General features: G+C 43.4%; 1 protein-coding gene across 1 annotated transcript; it reads right to left on the bottom strand.

Moving 5' to 3' along the window:
- Positions 1 to 3611: 3611 nt before the first annotated feature.
- Positions 3612 to 4538, bottom strand: LOC140191693 (transcription factor Sp5-like). The gene has a single exon (XM_072249343.1). It carries the CDS (start codon positions 4536 to 4538, stop codon positions 3612 to 3614), a length of 927 nt encoding a protein of 308 aa, XP_072105444.1.
- Positions 4539 to 12303: the final 7765 nt, after the last annotated feature.

Raw genomic sequence — 12303 nt, forward strand, 5'->3', positions numbered from 1 at the left:
ATGCTTCAGGAGAATGCAACAATCGCTAGTTTGTTTAGACAGCTCTTAAAGGGAAATTACAGGGTGAGGATTGCAGTGACCATGGTTCAGAATTATACCTCATAGAATACGTAGTAGCTTTGTGAGCTGCCCGCAAAACATCAGCATATATTGCCAGCGCCAACTGAATTGGTGAGACTCAAATATTTTGCACAATTCTTTCTAATTTGCTCTCCATCTTACCCATCTTGATAAACACTTCGTTCATCTTTTTCTGGTTTCTAAAACTCCTAGTTCTCAAGATTGCTACTCTTGGCAATGTGGAGCTCACATGGGATCGTGATAATCACAGAAGTGTGGCTAGCGAAGGGCAGGAATGGCAGCTAAATGTTCCTGGGTACAGCATCTTCAGGTGTAATAGAGGGGATTCTGAAAGGGGAGGAGGTGTTTCTCTTTTATCAATGAGAGTCCTATAGCAGTACTCAGGGAGGATGGAGGGATCAGCAAGTGAGGCTAAATAGTTAGAACTCAGAAATAAGAAATGGACAATCTCTTTGATGGAGCTTTACTATTGGCTTCCAAATAGTCAGTGGGGTTATATATGCAAATAAATAGCAAGCTGCCAGTGGAACACACACAAAATGCTGGCGGAATGCAACAGGCCAGGCAGCATCTATGGAAAAAAGTACAGTCGGATGTTTCAGGCTGAGACCCTTTGGCCCGAAACATCAACTGTACATTCCCCCCCCCCCATAGATGCTGCCTGGCCTGCTGAGTTCCTCTAGCATTTTGTGTGTGTTGCTTAGATTTCCAGCATCTGCAGATTTTCTCTTGTTTTTGAAGCTGCTGGTGGAGTTGGTACAGGTAGATAAAATCACAGCAATTGAATAAATCTGAACAGATATGTGGGTAGGAAAGGAATAGAGAGATACAAGACCAAGTACAGGAAAATGGGATTAATGTCAATTGGTATCTTGTCAGCATGGATGATTCAGGCTGGAGAGCTGTACCACTATCTGACTCTATCATTACAAGACTTATCTTTTAATAGTTACGATCCATAATCTTTCCAGTTAGCCAGGATTGGATTACTCTTCCCATGGAGATGTCACTTCTCAGTAGAATGTAGAAGCATTGGGACATCCTGTGCCTGAATGTTGAAAAGAGACTTAGAGGGGATTGGAGTGCCAAGTACCTGAAATTCACAGAATGGTTGAAGCTGGGTAGCTGACAGCATGTTGAGATGAACTTGAATCACCTAGGGATAAAAGGCTACATAGCCAAGTGCTAGAGAGAGCATGGATGAGTTGGGCCAAATGACCCATTTCCATCCTGTACAATTATGTGACTCTAGTACTGTCTTGCTTTCTCAACTTTAAAAGTCAGCCACTTCTTGCTTACTTTTGGGCTGCTTTGCTCAGGAAGTCAGCCCTCAGTACATTTAAACAATATCCCTGCCACTCCATTGTTCGAATAATATCAAGATTCTTTAATGTCATTTCCTGTACACAAGTGTAAAGAGAACAAAATAATTGTTTCCCTGGATTGGATGCAGCACAAACAAAAACACAAAAGATAAAGAACACAATAATAAAACAATAAACATAAATATACAAGATAGCTTACACAGATTGATTGTACGTCCATAAGGTGACTCTAGACTGTACACAAGGTGACTGACAGGAAATAATAGTGGTGGAGTCAGTGAGTGGAGCTGCTAATCAGCCTTACTGCTTGGGGAAAGTAAGTGCTTTTGAGTCTGGTGGTCCCCGATGGGAGTGGGATAAACAGTCCATGAGAAGGGTGGGTGGGATCCTTCATTAAGTTACTGACAGCTTTCTGTATACATGTCCTTGATGATGGGTAAGCTGATGCCAGTGATATGTTGGGCAGTTTCGGCTACCTGTTGTAGAGCCTGTCCACTACAGTTTCCGTACCAAGCAGCGATGCAGCATGTTAGGATGCTCACTACTGCACATCTGTAGAATGACGCAAGTATGGATGTCCCTCTCGGTGTGAATGGGCTGCCTTCCGGCAGAATTTTTTAAAAATTGGAGATACAGCACAGTAACAGGCCCTTCTGACCCCACAAGCCTGTGCCACTCAATCACACACGTCACCAATTAACCTACAAACCCTTAAATCTTTAGAATGTGCGAGGAAACTGGAGAACCCGGAGAAATCCCAGTCACAGGAAAAATGTACAAACTCCATACAGATAGTGGCAGGGATTGAACCCAGGTCACCTGCTCTGTGATAGCGTTATGCTAATCACTACACACTACCATGTTACCGATGCACAACATAGGCTGGCTAAACCATTTTGTGAAAGGCCATTGTAAATGGTGAAGTAAAGCTGCTGACTTAGTGGTGGGGGGGTACTATGAAGGTCTTAGTCCTCCTCTCCTAGCCCACTGGTGCCAGAGCCAATTCAAATACTCTCATTTTTTTAATATAAATTTTTCTAGTGAATGCATGAAGTGTGATCAGGTAATTCAGCAAATTGCATTAGTTGGGGTTCAGTCCCTGCTATGACGTTGTCCAGTATGAGGTTAAAGAATCTGAACTGCTTTTCCAATAATGCACCATTATTATAAATTTTAAATTACAGGCAAGTTGCAGAAATGATTTGTTTCTTTTATTGACACACCTTATGAGGCATACATTTGTCAATTTAAACAGTGTTAGACAGTCTGTCAAAAAAATGAAGAGTAAAGCCAAACCTTAAATCTTTTCTTCAGGTAAATGTACAAGAAAACTCAATGCATAAAATCTCAACCTGGTCCTTTTGGGGAAAAAAGATGCTCATAATTTCCAGGAACATTGTCCAAGGATACAGCAGAGGACAAGTGTGGTCTTTTCCTTAAAAAAATCAAAAGCTCTCACAGTCACATGCAGGACAGAGGTTCCAACAGAATAGAGATGTTTGTAATTGATACTTTATTGGATACAAACTTCAAAGTGCATTTTGCTGCCTTTCATTCATGACTTTTTCCTTCAACCACTCTTCATTAAAAGGTGCCCATCACTTATAGCTTCTTCCAAATCACTTGCGTATAGAATATTCTTCCAATCACCAGGTTTAATTTCCATTGAGACTTTTTTTTACACTTCCCTCTTTCAGCCTAAAGTACTTGTATTTCCTCACTTTCTTTTTCATAACTTGCACTGTCCAAATCTTTATTTCGGCTTGATTTTTACCATTCATTTTTTTGTTACATCTTTGCCTTGAATAATCCTTCCCACCACCATCCCCCACCCAACCCCCTTTCTCTCAGAAGTGGTTACTAATGCGAGGGGTACATTCTGCATCCAGAACTTCACCTGGCCAAGTGAAGCCAAAGAATATTTAACCATTGGAGCAGGGTAGGGATGTGAGCAGACATTACATGTGAGCTCTTCCCTAACACTCGCTACATACAGAAAGGCTCCTTGCCTGGGACCCCTCGTTGACATTTCCCTTCCCCAACCCAAGACACCCAAGATCAGGTTCAGTATTACTACCCATGCTGAGATCAGATCATCCACAGACCAGGCATATAAGCTTGGACCTTCCCGGTCTGTAAAACTAAAATCCCACACCATCTCAAGAATTTATTCATTGGTCCTACAGGAAAGCTCTGCCTTCTTCCTTACTCCTGCTTAATGTTTCCCAAACTCATGCCATGGTGTTTCACTCGTTTATTTTGATGGGTTTTGATATGCTTGGAGAGGTGGTCGCTCCTCATGAACCTCCTGCCGCATTCCGGACAGCAGAAGCGTTTCTCACCCGTGTGAGTTCTCAGATGTCGTTGCAACTCATCAGACCTGGTGAAACTCTTCCCACAAAAGAGCCAGTTGCATACAAAGGGACGTTCCCCAGCATGCCACCTTAGGTGGGCCTTTAGGTGGGAGGTCTTTCCATAGACTTTGCCACAGCCAGGAATATGGCAGATATGCTGTTTCTTACCTTGGTCTCCATTAGTGCCTGGAGACTGACAGTTAGGACACCTACATCTCCTACAACGTCGGGCACAGTTCAGAAGACTTTTTGAAGAGGTCTGAAGGAATGCAGATGAAAGCTGGCTTTGATGACCCAAGACCATGGCCCTTCCAAAGGGGAGATGATGTGGAATGACAGGATTGGGCTGTTGCACACTCCACCATGGGATTTCTTCCGGGTGACTGGGTGACACATGTCTGTTCGGCAAGGCTGAAGAACTAGGAATAAAGTTGGGGAAGTTCTGAGTGATTCCGTTAGCTTCTGGGGAGGAGTAAGCTGAGCCTTCAGAAACTGAAGTTGCCAAGATCTTCACAGAAGATAACTCAAAAGTGTAGACCGATTCTGCTGGAGGGGTCAGGGAAAGCTCCCGTGATGCCAGTGCTGATGGCACAGTCCCAAGCGCATACTGAGTCTTTGGAGGACTGAACGACATTGTGTGAGAACTCCCCAATGCATCATTGCTCCAAAACTGAAACATTCCTGAGGTGGACCCCGTCGGCAAGTCATATTGGACCTGGGGAATGCCTGTGGAGGTTGGTGTAACTTGTCCTGCTCTTCCACAGGTGGTACTCAACATGGACAAACCGGATACAGATTCTGATGGAGAACTTGGTATTGACTGCTGGAAAATATAAAAGGAGGAAAAAATAGTCAAGCGTGGAAAGTCCTGACCCACCAAGCAGATGACAAATTATTAAAAATGCGAAAAGAAACAATTTCTTCTTCTTGTCCTTGGACCAGCTAACAAAAAAAAGGCTTATTATTCTTTTGACAGGAATCAGAATCAGGTTTATTATCACCGGCATTTGATGTGAAATTTGTTAACTTAGCAGCAGTAATTCAAAGCAATACATAATATAGAAGAAAAATAAAATAATAATAATATACTAGTGAATCAATTACAGTATACATATATTGAATAGATTAAAAATCGCACAAAAACAGAATTACTATATATTTAAAAATACTATATATTAAAAAGATGCAGTCTGAGAAACTCACTTTGTAAACCTTACTTGTGACCAGAACCAACAAGTACATTGTGACAGTCAAAATAAAGAAATCAAAGGAAATGTTTTTAAAACAGCAACCAATAGGGGTATAACACACACAGTGCTGGAGGAACTCAGCATGTCAGGCAGCATGTTATGGAAATGAATAAAAAGTCAACATTTCGGGCCGAGACTCTTCATCAGGACTGTTTATTCATTTCCATAGATGCTGCCTGCCCTGCTGAGTTCCTCCAGCATTGTGTGTGTGTGTGTGTGTGTGTGTTGCAATGGATTTCCAGCATCTACAGAATCTCTTGTGTTTACAATGCGAGTGTAAATTAGCCATAGTTCCACAGGTAGTTCAGGCATTTTATTAGGAGAACATCTGACTGCTTTGCCAAATTGGTCACAGAGTCAAATGGCAAAGGCCCTTCGGCCCAACAGGTGAAATGTTGACCATGAAGTACCCATCTATAGTAATCCCAATTATCAGCACTGGATCCATGGCCTTCTACGCTTTGGTGATTCAAATGCCGGTGTGAGAGAGGTGGTAACCTATGCAGCAGAGAAATTACAAGCGGAATAGAGCTAGGAACTCTCTCTAGCTCCCTGGGGCTACATTTTGAACCATCTTATAAGAAACATTTCACCTTACTTTATGTGGGCAATGACCACTTAAGAATCCAGAGTAAAGTAGCCCCATATTGTATTGAAAGGAAGCCCTGCTCTCCCATCCCCACACTAAAAAGCATTCCGGGACTGTGCTTGGGTTTCACACACACAAGCAAGAGGCAGGTAAGATCCCAAGCATTTTAGCAGCAGCCAAAACATGGATAGATTGGACGTGTGTCAGCGTGACATTTTGCACACACTTGGAGAAGAAGACAGACTCTACATAATGATTTTAGCTCTTGTTGTGAACTTAATACCAGCCAAGATTATGGGAAAATTGACCTTTTTTTGCATAGTAGGGGAATTAAGGGTTATGGGGGGAAAAAGGCAAGTAGGTGGAGATGATATTACTGAATAAGCCATGATCTTATTGAATGGCACAGCAGGCTCGACAGACCAGATGGCCTACTCCTGCTCCTATTTCGTATGTTCTTGTGTTCCTATCTTTTGTTAGCACCACCAGATCTTTGCAACAACTTTCCAACTCAGTGGCAAGATTACCAAGACTGAGCAAAGTGTGCACAATTGTAGAAGTTATGCCAGTTCCATACACCTCAAGTACCTGTGTGGGATGATAGAAATTGGACAGCTACAGTGGGATGGAATTTGGAAGGACAAGCTTGCATAGACTGATTTTTATAAGAATGTGAATTAGAGTTGTTTAAGATGCGTTAAATTATATTATACACAAGCGTTTAACACCATCTTACCCTCAGTTCTAATCAACAAGCTCCAAAATCTACACTTCTTTACCTCCCTCTGAAACTGGATCCTTGACTTCCTTAACGGGAGACCAGTCAGTGCAGACTGGTAATAACACCTCCTTGCTGACAATCCACACTGGTGCACCTCAAGGATGCATGCTTAACCCACTGTACTCTCTCTACACTGATGACTGTGTGGCTAGGCATAGCTCAAACTCCATCTATAAATTTGCTGAAGCCACAACTATTATTGAATTTCAGATGGTGACAATGAGGTGTATATGAGTGAGATAGATCATCTGGTTGAATGGTGCCACAGCAACAACCATGCCACTCAATGTCAGTAAGACCAAGGAATTAGTCGTGGACTTCAGAAAGAAGAAGTTGAGGGAACACACACCCAGTCCTCATCAAACCATTAGTAGTAGAAGAGGTGAGCAGTTTCATGTTTCTGAGTGTCAGCATCTCTTCAGATCTATCCTGGGCCCAACACATTGATGCAATTACAAAGGCAGCACAACAGTGGTTATATTTCATTAGGACGTTGAGGAGACTTGGTATGTTACAAAAGGCTCTTGCAAATTTCTACAGATGTATGATGAAGACCATTCTAACTGATTGCACCACCGCCTGGTATGGAGGGGTCACTGCACAGGAGTGGAAAAAGCTGAAGAATGTTGTAAACTCAACCAGCTCCATCATGGGAACTACCCTTCCCAGCACTGAGGACACCTTCAAATGGCAAGGCCTCAAAAAGGTAACATCCATCATGAAGGACCCATCACCCACGACATACCCTCTTCTCATTGCTACCATCAAGGAGGTGGTACAGGAGCATGAAAACACAAACTTAATGTCTTAGGAAAATTCTTCTCCTTCGCCATCAGATTTCTGAATGGACAATGAACTACCTCCTTTTTTTTGCACTACTGCTGCCACTAAACAGCAAATTTCATGATGCATGCCAGTGATATTAAACCTGATTCTAGAGAATGCTTATTTCCACTGGCAAGAGAAGGCCCATTATCCAGGCTATGCTGTCTTCTTGCTACCATCATTGGGCAGGAGGTACAGGAGTCTTCAGTCCCACACCACCAGGTTCAGGAACAGTCATCAGGCTCCTGAACCAGAGTGGATAACTTCACCCACTTCAACGCTGAACACACGATCACCACAACCTATGAACTCACTTTCAAGGACTCTACAACTCTCAGTATTTTTTTGTACTTGCACTGTTCTTCTTTTGTACATTAGTTGTTTGTCAGTCTTTGTTTATGTCGAAACATGAGAAAATCTGAAGGTGCTGGAAATCCAGAGCAACACACACAAAATGTGTAGGTTGACTCTGTGGTTAAGAAAGCATATGGTGCATTGGCCTTCATCAATTGTGGGATTGAGTTTAGGCGCAGAGAGGTAATGTTGCAGCTATATAGGACCCTGGCCAGACCCCACTTGGAGTACTCTGCTCAGTTCTGGTCACCTCACTACAGGAAGGACGTGGAAACCATAGAAAGGGCGCAGAGGAGATTTACAAGGATGTTGCCTGGACTGGAGAGCATGCCTGGAAATGGAGAGAATAGGTTGAGTGAACTTGGCTTTTTTTTCCCTTGAAGCAACGGAGGATGAGAGGTGACCTGATCGAGCTGTATAAGATGATGAGAGGCATTGATCGTGTGGATAGTCAGAGGCTTTTTCCCAGGACGGGAATGGCTAGCATGTGAGGGCACGGTTTTAAGGTGCTTGGAAGTAGGTACAGAGGAGATGTCAGGGGTAAGTTTTTTTTAAAATACGCAGACAGTGATGAGTACGTGGAATGGGCTGCCGGCGATGGTAGTGGAGGCGGATACGATAGGGTTTTTTAAGAGACTCCTGGACAGGTATACGGACCTCAGAAAAATAGAGGGCTATGGGTAACCCTAGGTAATTTCTCAGGTAAGGACATGTTCAGCACAGTTTTGAGGGCTGAAGGGCCTGTATTGTGCTGTAGGTTTTCTGTTTCTGAAATGCTGGAACACAGCAGGTCTGGCAGCATCTATGGAGAAGAATGAACAGTTGATGTTTTAGGCCAAGACCCTTCTTCAGGTCCTGAAGAAGAATAAATATTGACTGTTTATTCTTTTCCATAGGTGCTGCCTGAGCTGATGAGTTCCTCCAGCATTCTCTTGTGTTTCTTTGTTTATGTGTATAATTTGTCATTGATTATATTGTATTTCTTTGCTTTACAGGGTAGTATACAGTGACATGTGTGTACTTTGATAAATTTACATTGAGCATTTGAACTCTGAACAAGGCATTTATAAAACTAGACCTTGGCAGTTTATACGTCACACAAACTGGACAAGGATGGACTCTAATTGATGATTACAACTGATATTTTGTTTTTGTCTATCAAGTCCATACAAGGTGTTGTTGACCTGCCACACACCAACTTAACCTCGTGTTCATGGTTAAGCAGCAGTTTGATTTTGAAGATGGTTCTAAATTTAGCACACAAGATTAAATGAATGACTATCATCCCCCACTCTCCAGAGCAGATTTCAAATGTAATGCTTTTTTTAAAAAAAAATTCTCTCTTCTCCAATGCTGCCTGTGCTGCTGAGATCCCCACCTCTACCAGCATTTTGTATTCTAATTTCTGAACCCAAAGTCAAATTAGAAAATGGTGAGATGCAAACAAGATACCCAATGACTTATCACGCCGTAAGCACTTTGCCAAGCTATTCAGATCATCTGGAATCAATGGCAGCAACTTGGGGCAGACAGATGGAAGAGGGAATTCAAATCAGCAACAATTCTTGGTGCAAAATTCATCCATTAATCTTTATTTGAAGAGAGTATTTGCTGGCATGACAAAGCACTGAGTACTAAGTTAATGAGCGTGTGCACACACACTCGAAAATATTTCCAGAGGGCAAATATGCAAGGCGGCAAATGCAGTTCCACATGGTGTGTTTTACAAGGGTGATCGTGTGCAAATTCCACCAACGTGGCAACAGATGGACTCCATGCAATACAAAACAGCCAGCATTCAGTCAACAACAATACACTGGATAAGAAAGAGCAGAATTTCTCATTAGTTTAACTTTGAACATGGAGCACTACAGCCCCTTCAGCCCACAATGTTGTGCCGACCTTTAACTTATTCTACAATCAACCCAACCCTTCCCTCCGACAGTATGCAGCCCTTCACTTTTCTATCATCCACCAGACTAAGAGTCTCTTAAATGTTCCTAATGTTTCTGCCTCTACCACAACGCGTTCCCCCCCCCCCCCAAGCAGGGCATTCCACACACCCACCACTCTGTGTAAAGAACTGACCTCTTGACATCTCCCCCCTATACTTTACACCTATTACCTTAAAATTATGCCTCCTCATATTTGATAAACCATAATCCTCATCACTCCCCAACCTTAGCTGACTAATTTATCAACCACAACTTAACTCTGGGTCTACTGTTAGGATTGTTGTATACACAAGACATAAAATGGTACTGGGTGAAGCTCTGTCACTTCCGCCAGTCAGGGACCCACCAACACAGAGCACTGAGAGATCACGATCTCCTGAAGCTGAACAGTACTGGGTGCGGGGAACGCAGCATGACTGTACAGAGAGAGGATGGCATTTGGTGATGACAATTATAAGTCATTCAGCATTAAAACAGGCCCTTCGGCCCTCTGAGTCCATGACAACCATTCACTTACACAAATCCCATTTTATTCTCCCTGCATTCCTATCAACTCTCCTCGGATTCTACCACTCAGCTATAGCCACACACGAGGGGCAACATACAACAGCCAATTAACCCACTGACCGGCACATCTTTGGGATGTCAGAAGAAACTAGAGCACCTGAGGGAAATCCATGCGAAATCCACCCAGACAGCACCTGAGGTTAGGATCCAACTGGGGTCTCTAGAGATTTGAGGCAGCGGCCCTACATGCTATGACACTGGGCCACTAACCAGCAGCTGAAAAGGGCAGGAGGAGGAAGGATGGTGGAGCAGATGCATCAGGGCTAGCCTCTGATCATCTTTGAACTTAACCCCTTACTGCCTCCCCACACATGGCCTCCCCACATTTGAAGTATCCTCCCACAGGCAACTCAAAACTGCAGTGGGTACACTTAATCCTTAACCCCAAGAAATGGAGGAATCGAAGTAAAATGAAACTTCAAAACTAACTGAAGTGAATCAAATACAAGCTAGAATCCTCTCTTGCTGTGCACTGAACATTGGGAATGGGAGGGGCTCTTCAACAGAACCTATGCCACGTGCAAACATTGTCCACATCCAAAGATTCCCTGATACACCGATGCAAAGCGACAGACAGTGTGCCCCAGTGGTGAAGAGAAGGAAATTAATGAAACCCAGTCTGAGTGTGAGGACTGGAAACACAGACCAAGTACTACCTTATTTCTGCATCGCTGAGAGAAAACTAAGCATTTCAGATTCTGGGCATCAAAGATTTAAGAGTAAGAATGCAAATAGCATTAAACAGCCATGCAGTTTTGCTTGGTCACTACCCCACACAACCACCCTCTCTCCAGGAGTTCAGCCAATTCAATAATTATCTACCCCACCTGGGGGTAGAGCTGTTAAAGTTAAACAGATCCAGTCTTCAACCCCAGGCCCATCCAGTTAAAGGGCAGAATGGTCTGTCTGTGCTGCGTATCCTCTGTAAATGAGAAACCTCTCCATTTCATTCCCATTGAAAACCTACCCAAGTGTTTTGAGGTACAAATGGTTAGGATCACTGATAACAGGAGACTCATCACCAAAAAATCTTAAGTGTTCAGCTGAATAGCAGCCTATGAAATCCATCCAGTGGCTCTGCACAGTAAATGGTGAATATATTCTGGTCTATTAAAGCATGCACATCTGCTCTGTTTTAAATCAGCTGGGGCAGTAGCAAAGCCACAAATGGCCTCAGCATCCTCAGTTTGTAGACAGGAATATCAGATAACATAGAATGAGGCTGATCTGCCCACTGTGCTTGTGCTAGCTCCTGAAGAGCCATGGAATATCATCCAACCCACCCTTCGGCATAGCTCTGCAACACTTTCCTTTTCTGGAAGCCATCCAACTACATTACCATTAATGCTCCTAACAAGCTGTACACTACCCATCACACCATCCAGTTACTTTGAAACGCACACCATCACCCAGTCCAACTTTTTTTTTATTACCCTCATTCTTGGATTGGCATCCATTGACCCCAGCTGGAAATTTGTGTGGATGGCAGGTGAGGAGACGGTCAGGCACCACTGTGCCACTGAGGTAACAATAACCTGGTGACATGCCATATGGAAGTGTACCAACTGTATCCTAGTCACAACCACTTTAATTTGGCACCTTTAATTTATTGCCAAAGCATAGTGCCTTGCAATTATCCCAAGGAAGTTCACAGGAATATGATCAAGCTAAAAACCTTGACGTTGAGCCACACAAGGTCATGATTAAATGCTTTGACTGGAGACACTGTAGGTTTCAATGAATGTTTTAAAAGGAGTGGTCAGGGCAAAGAGCAGCCTAGGGAGGGAATTGCAGAGCTCAGGGTCCTGGCCAGCTGAAGGCTGAAGTGGAGGAACAATTACATTTGGGGAAACTCCAAAGAAGGTACAGCCAGGGGTGCAGATTTGGAGGCTATTACACACGGAATGAGCCATTCGAGGGATTCAGAGCAGACAGTGGGAAAAAACTCCCTCAAATTGGGAGCTAATATAGGTCAGCAAACAGATGGAAGATGAGTGAGAAGGGACTTGGTGCAAGTTAGGACACACAGAACGGTTTTGGATGACTAGACGTTTAGAGAGCAGGAAGCCAGCCAGCCAGGAGAGCACATTTAACAAAAACATGGCCGAGGGCTTGAGCAATCAAGCAGCTGCTGAAGCAAGGTGATGGGGGAAAGGAGTGGGAATAGGCAGTCTAGATGAAGGCATGCCTGCAAAAAAAAAAGGTCAAAAGAGTGTCAGATC

This window comes from Mobula birostris, chromosome X (genome assembly GCF_030028105.1).
Source record: "Mobula birostris isolate sMobBir1 chromosome X, sMobBir1.hap1, whole genome shotgun sequence".
Taxonomy (NCBI): Eukaryota; Metazoa; Chordata; class Chondrichthyes; order Myliobatiformes; family Myliobatidae; genus Mobula; species Mobula birostris.

Excerpts from the sequence above, each read along its gene's own strand:
- LOC140191693 (XM_072249343.1), bottom strand. The coding sequence starts at position 4,538 with ATGTTGAGTACCACCTGTGGAAGAGCAGGACAAGTTACACCAACCTCC.